Source organism: Aedes aegypti, chromosome 2 (assembly GCF_002204515.2).
Source record: "Aedes aegypti strain LVP_AGWG chromosome 2, AaegL5.0 Primary Assembly, whole genome shotgun sequence".
Taxonomy (NCBI): domain Eukaryota; kingdom Metazoa; phylum Arthropoda; class Insecta; order Diptera; family Culicidae; genus Aedes; species Aedes aegypti.
In genome coordinates, this window is record NC_035108.1 from 111,590,151 (window position 1) to 111,605,418 (window position 15,268).

The following is a 15,268-nucleotide window of genomic DNA, read 5'->3' on the forward strand; positions in this document are numbered from 1 at the left end:
CGAGACTTAACCGACAACTCCTACTGCTGAAAACTAAATCTGCTCTACACTTTCAAAATTGATTACCTAAAGGCTCTAACAAGATTTACAGCAACACTTTTTAAATCTTGTTGTGTGGCCGTAAGGCACTTTCTATGTAAATAAGACAAATCTGCATAGAAAGTTTCTGCTACACTGCCTCAAAAAAAGATTTCGAAATAGTTGCTGTAAATCTTGTTAGAGCCTTCGGGTAATAATGTTTGAAAACCTGCTCCATGTTTGGTTTCTAGCAGTAGAAGTATTTATTTTTGGTGCTAGTATTTAAGGTAGGAAGTTGCGACGATTTCTTTAGTGGATGTTGCTTCCACCTGAAGAAGATTACAACTGTAGGCTGCGTGGCCGTGCGGTTAGTGTTACCAAGCATTTAGCCGCATCGAGTCAAGGAACGTGAGTTTGATTCTCGCTTCAGGCTAGAAAACTTTTCGTGAGGCATGTTTTTCGACTATGCCACTAGGCGGTGCTTCCTTCAAAAGGCAAATCGTCCACTGGAAGCATTAACGTGAAGGTGTCTTTAAAAAAAATATCTGGTAGTCAAAATATGCGTATCTGCCTAAAGATAAACAATTAAGGCGAAATTTGACTCATTTCTACTTCTTTGATTCTCTTCATTGAGATTCTGCTCAGAGGAGTCGAATACGTAAAAAGCTTGCAGAATATGACCAGACTTTTCATGTAAGGTATGATTTGATAGATATATATCTTCATTTACGGGCCGACGCTGGCACTTTTGAAAACAAATAGGATAAAAGCGCCGGTTTTGGCCAGCCTAAGAGAAAATGTATTTAAAAGTAATATGGAAAGCTCTATTTATTCAACAAATATGTCAAACGCAAGCTTTCAAACCGTATAAAAATATCAGAACTGAGCTGAAACCATTTTTCGCTTTGAAAATCTTGTTGGTCAATATGGGCCATCAGAACCAGTTTCGGCCAGAGATTTAACTTTGGTTCCTCAATTGGCCAATCCCATTGACTTCTTATGGCAGTGGTCAAATTACCATTTGGCCAGAGGGGGAGTTAAAATTATAAGAAAAATGAGTTATGTTTCTTATGTTTTGAATCAATCCGGTCCAGTTAATTAATGTAGCTCTGTTCCGACGGTAGCTCAGGGGATTTGGGTTTTCACCGGATTGGAATTGAATTGCACTGTAAACGCGTGAGGAAGAATAAATAAGACCAGTGCTGGTAGCGAGTGAGTGTTTTAAAAATACTTAGAAACTTTAGATACTTGAAAAAATGAACCCAACATGATTATCTCCAGGAATTACAACAGAAATTGATTCAAGCGTTTGCCCAAAATTTTCTTCAGAGATCATTTCAAAGATTTTTTTTGGGAGTTCAATTACTGGCGTTTTTACGGACTTTCCAAGGAAATCCCACAAGAATCCTCCTTGTTCAAGATATCTTTAAAGATTCAACCTAGAATTTTCATCAGGATAAATATTTAAAGATAATCCTATAAATTAACACCATGATCCACCAAGATTTTTTTTTTTCAAAAGTTTCTCCAGAGAGTCCTAAGTCCTTCAGGAGTTCATCCAATGATTCTTTCATCGATTTTCCTAGGATTTCATCCGAGATTTTCGTCATGGACATCTTCAAGAACTCAACCAGTAATTTCTCCAGATATGCCTCCAGATTTCTTCCGATAGGGATCAGGATTTCTTCAAAATATCAACTCATGAGCTTCTAAAAGGACACCTTAATAAAATTACAACGGAGATTCCCCCAAAATTTTCTTGAGGAATTGCTCCAGAAAATATTTGAAAATTTTTACGATTCAGTCATGAAACAATTTTTCCAGCGATATCTTACGGAATTATCAAGAGATTTTTTCACAAATTAATGTAGATTTAAAAAAAAACACAATTCCTTGTAAAATACAGAACGGAATTTCTGAACAAATTTGTGAAGGAATGATTGAGAATATAACTGGAATAATTAAGGCGAAGTAGGCCGTCATTGAAATTTGTACGCGTCGTTGATGATTGTTGCTAATTCATCTCACGATTTCGAATCAAAGAAATTCAGTTGGTTTTGCACTGACATAGCTGTAAAAGTATCAGCATACTTTATGCATGTAAACGCGTGCAGTGATACTTTGTCAAGTCAATATAAACTAACAAGACTGAGTTTTATCACTTTGAAATGCAAGCTGAAAAGTCATCATTGTTGCCAAAACGAATGACGGGCTACTTAGCCTTAAGGCGAAGTAGGCCGTCATCGACATTTGTACGCGTCGTTGATGATGGTTACTAAATCATGTCAAAATTCGAATTGAAGAAAATCAGTTGGTATTGCACTGAAGCGTCTGAAAAAGTATCAGCATACTTTATGCATATCAGCGCATACAGTGATACTTTTCCGGATCAACGAGGGCTGAGTTTTATCACTTTGAAATTACGAACTGCATTGTCAACATGGCTGCCAAAATGAATGACCGGCTGCTTAGTCTTAAGAGGATATCCTATTCGAATTTATTGAGAAAAACTGCTTGGACATTTTCGTAGTTATTTTTTTTTTTGCGGAATCCATCCTAGAGTTATTGTTGTAGAAACCTTCGTAGATTCACTTGGAAGAACATCTGTGGGAATCTTTGGAGGATCTCCTGGTGAAATCGATGCAAGAGTCAGTGTAAAGAAATATGAAAGATATCTTAGGATAGTGCCTGGCTGAGGTCAGATTAATCCCTGTGGTACAGGAGATAGTTAGTAGCGTTGAGTGCTCAAGAATTTTCTGTAGTGAATTCTGGAGAAATTCGAGACTTGCCTTAAAATAGTGATCAAGTCTCTAAAAAGAGATCTACTACCAGTTTTGTGGGACCAAATTTTAGCTACTCGAATTTGGGCACCAAATAAAAAAAGTCACCCCTGACAACATTTATATGTCAAGAATGATGCCTCACCGGATTTTCTTTGGTTAATGGAAAAATATGTGTAAAATTGGATTACATTGGTATGACATTTCAGCAGAAAATGCAAGGAAAATCACAAATTTGTGCTTGGTAAATCTTGAAAAGGAATTAAATTAGCAGTATGTTATCTTCAGCATAGTTTTTCCTTACACAAAATCCCATCTTTTCGTAGGTGAAGGATTTGTGGGGGACGTGATGAAACAAGACCGAAAGAACGCGATTTACAGTGAAAAATAATAACTTTATTTTCTCTACCGAATACACGTTTGTTTACCGGTAATGCGACACTTCGAATGATGACGTTTCTCCTCTCATGGGTTCGCCATAAATGACGTCCCATATGCGCCCCCCCAGTTACGCCAAGAACCGGACACGTAGTCCGGATCGTGTAACTACAGTTTGATTATCTTCGCCAGGGTAGTCTGAAATGTCTTCACTGCATGTAAATGCCGGTTTTAGTCTGTCAATAGAAATTCTCTGCTTCTTGCCAGATATTGACACATTGAAGAACTTATCCCAACGGTCCAAGACTTGGTACGGCCCTTCATATGGCTGCTGTAGTGCTCGCTTAACCATGTCCACACGCACGAACACGTGACTGCATGTTTTCAGAGCCTTATGCACGAAAACTTCTGGTTTGCTGTGATGATTTGTACCTGGTGGACGTATTCTGCTGAATGCCTGATGCAGCTGCTGCGCGAAGTCCGTTCTATCAACGCTGTGTGATGGCATGTCGAAAAATTCCCCAGGAAGGCGCAACGGCTGACCGTATACCAAATCTGCCGCAGAGCACTTAAGATCCTCACGATACGCGCTTCTGAGGCCTAGTAATACCAAAGGCAACTCCTCACTCCAACGTTTTACGTTCTTACACATTAATGCTGCTTTCATTGTACGGTGAAAGCGTTCAACCATTCCGTTGGCCTGTGGGTGATACGCCGTCGTGCGAATATGGTGAGTGCCAAGGATGTACGCTAGCTCACGGAACAGATCGGATTCAAATTGGCGGCCTTGGTCAGATGTAACAGTCTCCGGAGTTCCGAACCGCGATATCCATTCCATTGTCAATGCTTTTGCGACTGTAGGAGCGGTCATATCCGGTAATGGAATAGCCTCAGGCCATCTAGTGAATCGATCGATGATTGTTAACACGTAGCGATTTCCATACGATGGAGGCAGTGGGCCAACGAGGTCGATGTGTAGATGACGGAACCTAGACTTCGGCACGTCGAATGGTACATATGGTGATACGGTGTGGCGGTTAACCTTTGATCGCTGGCAATCCAAACATGTTCTAACAAACTGGTTAACGTTTTTGTTCATTGCAGGCAGGAGCGATTCCCTAACCTCAAATCTACCTGTTCCACGAATAGAAATTCTTGAATTTTAGCAACAAATTTGCATGTAATGAGTAGAGATTTGTTAGAAAAGATGATTTCAATAATAACCTTCTCGATTTATAATCTAAATTTGCCGAAATAGTCATTTTTAGAGTCGTAGAACAGGTAAAAAGTGAGGTTACGAGTCGCCACTGATTGCAGGCCACACGAACCTGTCCGAAACCATCATCCTTGTGGCACGTGCTCCAACGTGCGCCAGTCCGTGGAAATGCTTCATAACAGACTCCCGATGCTTTGCTGGAATGAAAGGGCGAATTCGATCTTTGAGTGACACATCGCAATATACTGGACGTGTAACATGAGGAAATCGTATCGGTTCCATTTTCAATGAGGATGATGTCATTAAGCGTTTGAGTTCAATATCCTCGGCTTGATCAGCAGCAATGACGTTGTAATCAACAATAGCAACTGTTTCGACTCGGGATAAAGCGTCTGCTACAGTATTCTCTACACCGCTTATGTGGCGTATGTCAGTAGTGAACTGAGAAATGTAGCGTAAATATCTGTCTTCGTGCGGAAGTCTGCTAGAAGAGTTAGTTCCCATGGCATGTGTCAAAGGTTTATGGTCAGTTAAAATGCAAAACTGGCGACCCTCGAGAAAATACCGAAAATGCTTTACGGCCATTTTCATGGCTGTGAGTTCTCGACCAAACGTAGAATAGTTCCGTTGAGCACTTGAGAACTTTTCCGAAAAGAAACCGATTGGCTGCCACGTTGACTCCGAATATTGCTGAAGCACGGCACCAGCTGCATTGTTAGATGCGTCGATCAGTAATGATAGCGGTTTATTTGAATCCGGATAATACAGTAAAGCACAATCCGCTAGTGACCGCTTACACCGCTCAAAAGCCAATTGAGACAAATTATTCCATTCGAGCGAGCGCGTATCATTTTTTTTATTACCGGGTATCATTTTGCGCAGATCAGACTGCAAGTCCACTGCATTAGGAATAAATCTCTTGTAGACATTAATTAAAGCCAGAAATCTGCGTAGATCTTTTACGGTCGTAGGCCGCGAGTAATTGAGCACGGCCTGAACTCTAGAGGGCAGCGGACGAATTCCTTCACTGTTCACCAAATAGCCTAGGAAGTCAACCTCGGATTTGGCAAAATGACTTTTGGAAACGTTGATAACAAGGCCGTATTGCTTCAACCGTTCAAAAACGATTCGAACATGAACCATATGCTCCTCCAAAGTCTTCGAAGCGATGCCAATATCATCAATGAATACTACCACGAAGTCGAGATCGCCAAAAATTTTGTTCATAAAACGCTGGAACGATTGGCTCGCATTGCATAAGCCGAATTGCATGCGAGTGAATTCATACAACCCAAACGGAGTTATTACAGCAGTTTTTGGGATGTCGGCTTCTTCTACAGGAATCTGATGGTAGGCACGTACCAAATCCAGAGTGGTGAAAATATGCTTACCTTGAAAAGCGTTGAGCAAATCGTGCACATGAGGTACCGGGTATCGATCCGGTACGGTAACCTTATTCAGTTGGCGATAATCACCGACAAACCTCCACTGACCGTCCTTTTTTGGTACACAGTGGAGTGGGCTGGCCCAGCTGCTGCTGGAAGGTCTGCAAATACCCAACTCCGACATCAAAGCAAACTCCTCTTTTGCTGCCTTCAGCTTGTCCGGATGCATTCTTCTCATTTTCGATGCTACCGGCGGACCCTTTGTGACGATGTGGTGCGTTACATCATGCTGAACATCGGCTCGTAAGGTTGATGGAAGGGTAATTTCGCGATACTCCATCAACAGTTCATGAAATGGGTGATTTATGTTGATGGTTGTTATGCTGTGAATTTCGGTGGTCATCACTTTGCCAACGGTTTGTAATTTCGTTTTAGCATCGGCAAGGCTGCTGTTTTTAAGGTCGACCAACAATCCGAAGTGGGCTAAGAAATCCGCACCGATTATTGCTTGACTGACGTCCGCCACCAAAAAGTTCCATGTGAAACGCCGTCTCAAACCCAAATCGGTAGTGATGAACTTCGTGGAATACGTTTTTATTTCTGAACCGTTGGCCGCGTGGAGCACGAAAGGCATTGGTCCAGACATCTTCTCCTTCCTGGATGCCGGTATTATCGAGATATCGGATCCCGTATCGATTAAGAAACACAGATTGCTTGTTTTATCGTAGATTTTGAGGCGCCGGCTTGAAAAAGTACCACTCACCTTCGCCGATTCAGGTGAGCAGAACTTCAGTTTTTTGGTTTCTTGTACTGACAGGGCTGCTTGCAACGCTGTGCCTGTAGACCGTACGTTCGGTGGTACCAGCACATTTCGCTCGTCATCCTGGATGAAGATGCAGATCGGCTGCGACGACGATCGTTACTGTTGCTTCTGAGACGACGAAATTCTGCGCTGAGCGTTTCCAACTGTTCTTTCATGTGTTCCATCTGTTCATTCGTTGTGGAGGAGGTTCCATTAGCAGCAGTAGAAACGGATGCGACGTTAGGAGATTCCGTCATTTTGTCGGCCATCTCCGCTAACTTGGAAAGCGTACCGTCACTGATCGTCAGGATAGGGCGCACATGCGCTGGCATGCGCTGGAGAAAAAGCATTTTCAGCAGGTTGTCATTCACATTGAGTCCGGTGGCCAGCTCTTGCATTTTAGCAAGCAGGTGCGTTGGACGCATGTCGCCGAGATCAGTGGCACCAAGAAGTCGTTCCAGTCGGGCCTCCGGTGAGAGAGCGAATCGTGATATGAGCCGAGCTTTCAACGACTGGTACTTATTTTCCGCTGGAGGAGCGGATACCAAGTCGGCAATGTGACAAATCACCGACTGGTCCACCTTTGCCACAATGTGGTAGAACTTAGTGTCATCCTTCGTAACGTTTGCGAGGATGAATTGCGCTTCGGCCTGCGCAAACCACATCTCCGGATCCGACTTCCAGAAATCAGGCAGCTTCACCGAAACTACAGCTGCGGTGCGCGCGTCCTGCTGCTCGTTTTCGTCCTGCATATCGTAGTTGAGGTTAGGAAAATCGAAAACGGTGTTGACGATAAAACGACCGGATTTTCACTACCGCCGTACGCGTACGTGTTCCCGGATCACGTCGGGGTCACCAATGTGGGGGACGTGATGAAACAAGACCGAAAGAACGCGATTTACAGTGAAAAATAATAACTTTATTTTCTCTACCGAATACACGTTTGTTTACCGGTAATGCGACACTTCGAATGATGACGTTTCTCCTCTCATGGGTTCGCCATAAATGACGTCCCATAGATTGCTCTCAGGTAAATGAACTACCGAAATACATAGGAACCCCTTATAAAAATTCGCCACAAGAAAGGGTTGAAATTCATAGCTTTGCTTTATGAAACCAACATTTGAAAACGAAACATGTTTTCGCGGTAACCTGGAATCGAACGAAGGACCTAGCGATTGATAGGCCCGTGTATACACCCCACGCGCCTATCGACGCCTTGAAGTGAGGTGATGCTAAGACGATACATAAAGCGTTCGTATTGCAATATTCTCGATAAGCTCGAAACGCATTTTTGATGATTTAGACAATCAATTTTTTTTCCAGATAGGTTGGATCCTAGGGGATCAAAAAATAATATAAACATGGATATCATGAACTAAAAATATTGTTTTGATATAAGACACGAAAAATTGCCTTTTTTTCACCCATCGTGGCAACCTCTAAACATCGATTTTCTGAGTTCTCCCTATACAAAGAGAGATTGACAGTAACATCTTCAGCTGCCACTTGGAGGTTGAGCCCCTGTTTTCTGACAAAGTGAAATTTTGGGACACCCTACTATAAAGAACTAATCGTAAAGGGTTATGTTTCTATTGGTTATATTTAGGCCAAGCTCCGGGGTCAGAAACTTGAAGATCATACCAGCACTTCTGATGTACCCTTTCAAAACTAACCTGCTCTGAGCTTAATGTAATGGTTCCCCCTCCTCCCATATGGAAATCAATGTGTATAGATATTCTAGCCGTTTTGGATGTCCCCTAAACACGGATTTCGGACCCGGAGAACTCGCGCGTGGTAGCTTTATTTTATGATTTAGGCCAAGTCGTCCACGTTAGGCATAGAGAATGTGCTGTGTTTATTTTTTATGTTCTTTCAGGATTCTTGGAAGTCGTTTTCGTCTATCTTTGTGAAATATAAACGAATCTATTTTTCATATAAATTAACCTCCTATATCTAGCGATTAAAATAAAAAAAGATCAAACAGTACACCCAAGTAAAAGTAAAACTTTTATAAAACTTAGGACAATTCCTAGATAATAATTTTGAACAAGTCAAAATTTCGTTAGGGTAAAAGAAAACCGTGAAGACCTAAACACATCTCACCTGTGCAGTTTTACTGACAACCATTTTTTTTTTTTCATTCTCGTAGGCTAAACATTAATCGATGGTTGGCATTATACACACAAAAGCCAACAGAGGTCAAATAAATTTTATCGAATAGGTATGATGTGAAGTGTTGTACGTGTAAAAGATACGCCGATTCATGCAAGTGCGCGGTGTCAGCGAGGTGTACTTGAGTTGAAATATTTTCCAATATAAACAGAATTTACTGAAAAATAATTGATCTTGTATTGCTGTTAATAGAAAAATGAGAACATTTCCGGTACTTCATCCTTTCATCGTGTTACTACTTGATTTACATGAAGTAAACATTTTTAAGTCTTAAAAGGAAAATAATCATCAACATTAAAACAAAATAAAACCAGTTTTTTGCTCAAACTTGAAACAATGTTTTTGGAATTAAATTGCATTGCACTTGAAATCTGTAATGCAAGAAGATTTTCATGAGGATTTTTCCAAATTTGATCCAAAAAACTGGTTTTTAACTTTTTGTTATTGCTGAAGATTGAATGATCGATTCTTAACCCTTGAAGAGAGAAGCTATAGAGTATAGACACTGAACTAAATTCCCGAGAGAAATTTCATAACAAAATTGCTTATTTCTATGACTACCGATGAAAAAATACGAACAAATTAACGAAACCAGGGCTAGTGATATTGGACACTACTCAACAAAAAACCAACGATGACACCACAATTTTCAACAACGAATGCTTTTGAGCCTAAATTTATCATCTATTCATCCGTATATAAATAAATTGTCTCCTAAAACAATATTCTTTTTTCTTCATTTGACAGAGATTCTTTGTTTCTTATCATCTTTAGATCTACGTGTCATCGGCTAAGAAGGCTGAGCTAAATAAAAGGTCGTAAGTCGTAATAGGTGCAAAAACAAATCTAATTACGTCCCACGAGTGTAATACCTAATACGATTATCTCACTAAGTAAGCTTGTTTAGTCAACGATTAAAAGATACTTTTCAATATTTGTGAATGTTCAAAGTTTAAGAGAGTAGCATTAGTAAGTATAAAAGTCGATTGAAATTCTTCTTAAAAGGTCGATGTTGCAACAATAGTCATAAAACTTGGATCTCTGCCAAGTATACGTACAAAGAGATATGTGTGTGTGCAGTTCTGTTTCCTAACAACTTGTTAAAGCTTTCTTTCCGCGGATTTTTTTTTGTCTTGCTTTTTGATTTCTGTCATAAGTTTTGCGGGGCCACATTGTCATAAGGGGTTCAAAAGGGTATATGTAAATGTTTCCTACAGAGAAAATCACTATCAAAAATATCAATCATCATCCGGATGTCGAATACTGAATGTGTGTTGGATTTACAGCATCAGGGATGAAGAGGAATGTCATAGTGGAAAAAGATGATCCTTTTCTCGATAGAATACATTGAAGTAGGATAAAAGTCCTTAGATATATAAAAAAAATTAAGTTAAAGGGTAAGTGGTGGAAAAAATCCGAAGCTCGAGTCACGTGTAAGATTGTATAATAGTTAGTCTTGTAGACATAGTTAGTGTGTACGCTAATATCGAAGGGAACAAACCGGGGACTGAAACTAGACCCGCCCTTCTGAGGCAAGAGATGCATGGCGCTGAATAAGGATTGGCGAGGGAGGACCCGACGAGTTGTGACTTCCTCCACCTCTCCCTCCTCCGGTTGGTGCTGAAGTGGACATTTCAATAGGCATTCCGTGAACCAGGGTGCTAGTACGCACCAAACGACCACGTTCATTCTCCTGGAAACGCTCCATTATTTTTGCCACTATCATCGAAGGCGGGATGTGAGGATTTCCTGAGAAGGGGCAATGGAATCACGATTAGTAGTTGTCTGGGACAAATAAGTTCCAAATGACTAAGAACTCTATTACATGTTAAGATAGATCACACGGAATACAAACATTTAGATTTGACAATCTCAAACATATGTTACAGTGGATGAAATGTAAAGTGCATGCATATTGTTCAAATCTTCATTCAATTATTGTAATAGGTAACTTTCCAAATCCTAGAGCATCTGGTCAGGACATCGTGCCCGCTGCGTTTCCAGCTTTCTGGTACCTGTTTACGATTGCTGTAGATTCAGCAAGCTCGAAGTTCATTATTCTCCTTACCGCCTAAGAGTATCCTAAATACACAATTCTGTTGCCAAGAAATTGTAGGTGTTCCTCAAGCATATTTTACAAGAATTATCGGTCTTATGGCCGTTTCGGTGCATTTGATATAGGAAAGAATTGTTGGAAAGGTTCCCACTGATGAAGCGTCTCCATATTCTACGACTTGTGTAGCTGTTCAAGCGTTAGTTAGGATATAATGTGCTGCCAACAATACCCGAGTAGCACACATGTTATAATTGAGGCAGAATAACACTTATATGACCAGATCTGGTCATATAAGAGTTATTTTGCTTCAATTATAACATGTGTGTTACTAGGGTATACACATCAACCGCGAAGCAAACAAATTGATAGGATCTTGTAAAAATCTTACTCCTACTGTTGAACCCAACTCTTCGTATAACACGTTCGTGTACAATGTTGATCAGCAGGGCTGAAAGCCCTTTATTATTTCTTATCTCTGGTGAGATTCATGCATTGTGGGGTGTTTCAACAAATTCTTTTGGAAAAATTATCAATTAGATTATTATGGTTTTGATAATGCTTTTAACGTTTGTCGCACGAAAGCTCTAAATTTGAAAATCATTTTCACTGAATGATCCCATAATATATTATCTACCCTTACGCCAAACTAGTGATATAAGAATATGTTTCATATTTCAAAGCTTCGAGAATTTGAAAAAGAGCGAGTAGAAAACAAGGTGACTTTTTTGGACTCTAACAATAGCAAAGGAATATCTGTCTCACAAAACCTTCGTAAAAAAACTATTACGTAAATAATGTTGAACGCAAAAAAAAAGTTGACTTTTGTATCGTATCTTGACACTTTAGCTATCATGGTGTCGCACTTGTAGAACGCTCATAGTTAAACTTCGCTTGCCGTACCCTCAGCATAGTATGGTTACAAATCACTTGACAGCAGGTTAAGTTTTTCAATAACTGATAAAAGCATTCTAAAATATTCGGATTAGTAAAGGAATCCTCTCAACACTGCTAAGAAGAAACCGATTGGCAGAGTCCAGACTGGCAGGAACTTCCTTTTCAGCGTGATCTACCTATCTGATACATATCATCAATGCGATGTTGCCTGGAAGTGGAAGCAATTTTTAACAATCAAAGGTTTGTTTTGCTATAATCACCTACCGCCAGGAATCAATTCGGCATCCAACAAGCTCTCCAATGAACGATTGAAAATTTGACCGCGGACATTCTTGGAACTCGACCAGTCATCATGTTCAAAAACAACTAGCTACACTTGAAGTTGCTATTATGTAGCATAATCGTTTTCAGTTGCTGTATTGTTCTTGAGTTGTTCAATGGCTTTCTTACTTCGAACATCTTGGAAGTTGGTCTGTTAGTACTGGCAACCCTTCCGAGTTCGCTGGGCTGAAGTTAGCAGCGATACATACCATCCGTCATTATGACTGCTCAGGAGATGTGTCAGAAGATGGAACAATATTCGACGAGAAAAGACAAAACGCACGTTATTTCTCACCTTAAAGTAATAAGTGAAATTTAAATACTATTGTTACTCCAAAAATTTAGTAAATAACATTTTTTGAAGTCCAATTTCGTAAGCGGTGAGAATTAATAAATTGAATTGCCCTATACAAGTTGTTTATACTTAAAATTTATTACAGAATTCAATTCGCTATACTCTAACCTAAATTGTTTGTTTGAAGAACGAAGAAACGATAAAGCACTGAATTTGTAAGATCCTTTATAATTAAACTAAACCTATATAACTAAAATATATCTAAATTGCAGCTTGAAGCACTGCGCTGACAAGAATCGTGTCTTATTACTCTGTTCTCGAACAAAACTTCAAGAAATTCATGATGTCCGAGCAGCATGAGAAAACTCCGGATAACAGCAACATCTACAGCTGTGTTGCATGTCACCGACCAGACTCCGCCGATAACATCGTCGCTTGTGACAAATGCTCTGACTGGTGGCACTATTCCTGCGCCGGCGTTACTGATTCCGTAAGAGCGACGAAATGGTATTGCCGAACTTGTCTCCCGCAACCAGCAAAGTCAGTTTCCAGCGCCTCGACGTCGGCTTCCCGGAGAGCTCGCTTAGAACTAAGCATGCAGCGCCTGGAGGAGCAGCGAGAGCTAGACAGGAAACAAATGGAGCTCGAGTTGGAGAAGAGATACATGAAGGAGAAGTACCAGCTATTAGAGGAAACGTTACATGAGGAGTTTGAAACTCGAAGCGTACGAAGTCGGATTGACGAGATTGAGTCTCGAGCAAAGCACACAACACAATGGGTTCAGGAACAAACGGTCGCGAATGCAGCAGAACTTGAATGTAGTGGTCCTGTCTCCACAAAGGAAATTCGACAAGAGGTTGTTCCCACAGGAGTACCGGCTCCAATCGTACACGTCACGGGTGTCGAAGAAGGAGCTGTAGGAGGAATTGAAGGTGTGATTAGAGATCCCCAGATTCCCCCAGATGGCAATGCATTCTACAAATTACAGCAAATGCTACAACATTGCAAAAAAGATCAACAACCAACTCTGCAGCAGATACAAGAACTGCAGGAGCAGCTACAGCTGTGTCAGATTCGTATACAGCAAGAATCAACACCTGTATCTTCACGACTACCGACCGTTTCAAAAGGAGCCATTCGTAAAACGAATATGAACGAAACCGTCAAACTGGCTGTTGACGCTCCACATCTCGAATTATCCAGTCCCATGGTTCCAATGACGCTGGGTTCCCAAAGGAATCAACAACAACGAGAGGCACTTCAAACCCAAAATCTTTTCTCTCACTCTTTACCGACCGTACGTCATACCGTGAATCCGCCTGGTCCCATTGGTTCATCGATCGTTGATCGTCAAGGTCCGACTCCGGAACAGCTCGCCGCAAGACAAGTTATGCCTCGTGATTTGCCAGATTTTTCCGGCGATCCCGAAGAGTGGCCGCTGTTTGTAAGTTGTTACAACAACACGACGAATGCTTGTGGATATAACAACGCCGAGAACCTTTCTCGACTCCAGAGGTGTCTAAAAGGTAGTGCGCTCAAGTCAGTTAGGTATTACCTGATGTCACCGGAATCGGTTCCAGATGTTATGAGGACCCTGAAAACGCTATTTGGCCGCCCTGAGATGATAATCAACAAACTAATCAGGAATGTTCGTGAAACTCCCCCTCCAAAACCGGAAAAGCTAGAATCGCTGATTGAGTTCGGGATGGCTATACGGAATCTCACTCAGCATCTAATCGCCGCCGGTCAGCAACCACATCTCTCTAACCCAATTCTGTTGCAAGAATTAGTGGACAAACTGCCAGCCGGAGTTAAATTGCAATGGGCCCAACATCTTCAGCATCATCCGGTTGCTTCCTTGCAAATTTTCAGCCAGTTCATGTCGACTGTTGTGGATTCAGTCAGCAAGGTAGTAGTGTACGTTGGTGAACCGACCCAGAGAAACGACAAGCGCCGGGAGAAAGGATTTCTTCACGCACACGCCGAATCAAGTGGAACCAGCGTACTTCAACCGTCAGTGAAACGATGTCCAGTTTGCAACAAAGAAGGTCATCGCGTACCAGAGTGCGCGACGTTCAAGAAGGGCAGTGTTGAAAACCGATGGAAGAACGTCCATGCCCTGAAACTGTGCCGTTGCTGTTTGAACATTCATGGCCGACGAGCATGTAGGAACACCAATCGATGCGGAGTCAACGGCTGTGAATTTCGTCACCATCCAATGTTGCATACGTCACCTCCCCCGCCTCCAATCGAAGGTGGCAATCAGCGTTCCAATCAATCATCCGAAAACCACACGTATCACCACTGTGGACAATCGGTGTTGTTCAGAATCCTTCCAGTGATACTTCACGGGCCTACTAGGTCTATGAAAGTTTTTGCATTTTTAGATGAGGGTTCGTCTTCAACTCTCATCGAACATGAGCTTGCCGGACAATTGGGAGTTGAAGGGCGAAATTCTCCGCTGTGCTTAACGTGGACGGCAAATATGTCTCGATTGGAGTCAAAATCACAAATGATTTCCATAGATGTATCCGGAATTGATCAGCAAAAACTTTATCACCTGCCAAATGTTAGAACCGTTGAAATTCTCAATCTTCCTGGTCAAACTTTGCGTTTCGGCGAATTGCAAAGACATTTCAAACACCTAAAAGGTCTCACAGTTGAAAGCTACGAAGATGCTGTGCCGCGTCTTTTGATAGGACTTCGCAACCTCGAGCTAGCAGTTCCACTGGAAACCAGAGCAGGAGATCTTGGACCGATAGCAACTAAAACACGTTTAGGTTGGTGCGTTTATGGAAATCTCGATTATCAACACGAACGTGAGCATGTCAGCCTTCATATCTGCGAATGCGATACCAACGGCAAACTGGAATCGATGATGAAGGAGTATTTCAATGCAGACTATACCGGAGTTGCATTAATTGAACCGCTGATGTCCGAGGAGAACA

At 41.4% G+C, this 15,268-nt stretch overlaps 1 protein-coding gene across 4 annotated transcripts in view; it reads right to left on the reverse strand.

The window, feature by feature from the left end:
- Positions 1–9,400: 9,400 nt before the first annotated feature.
- LOC5576168 overlaps positions 9,401–15,268 on the reverse strand; it is an 82,001-nt gene continuing 76,133 nt past the window's right edge. For 3 of the 4 annotated variants that reach the window (XM_021841967.1, XM_021841968.1, XM_001662464.2), the window contains one exon: positions 9,401–10,503. In XM_021841967.1, the coding sequence (XP_021697659.1) occupies positions 10,268–10,503 (236 nt within the window). In that variant the 3' untranslated portion in view covers positions 9,401–10,267. The remainder of the gene's footprint in view (positions 10,504–15,268) is intronic. The other variant, XR_002499919.1, reaches the window with a different exon arrangement.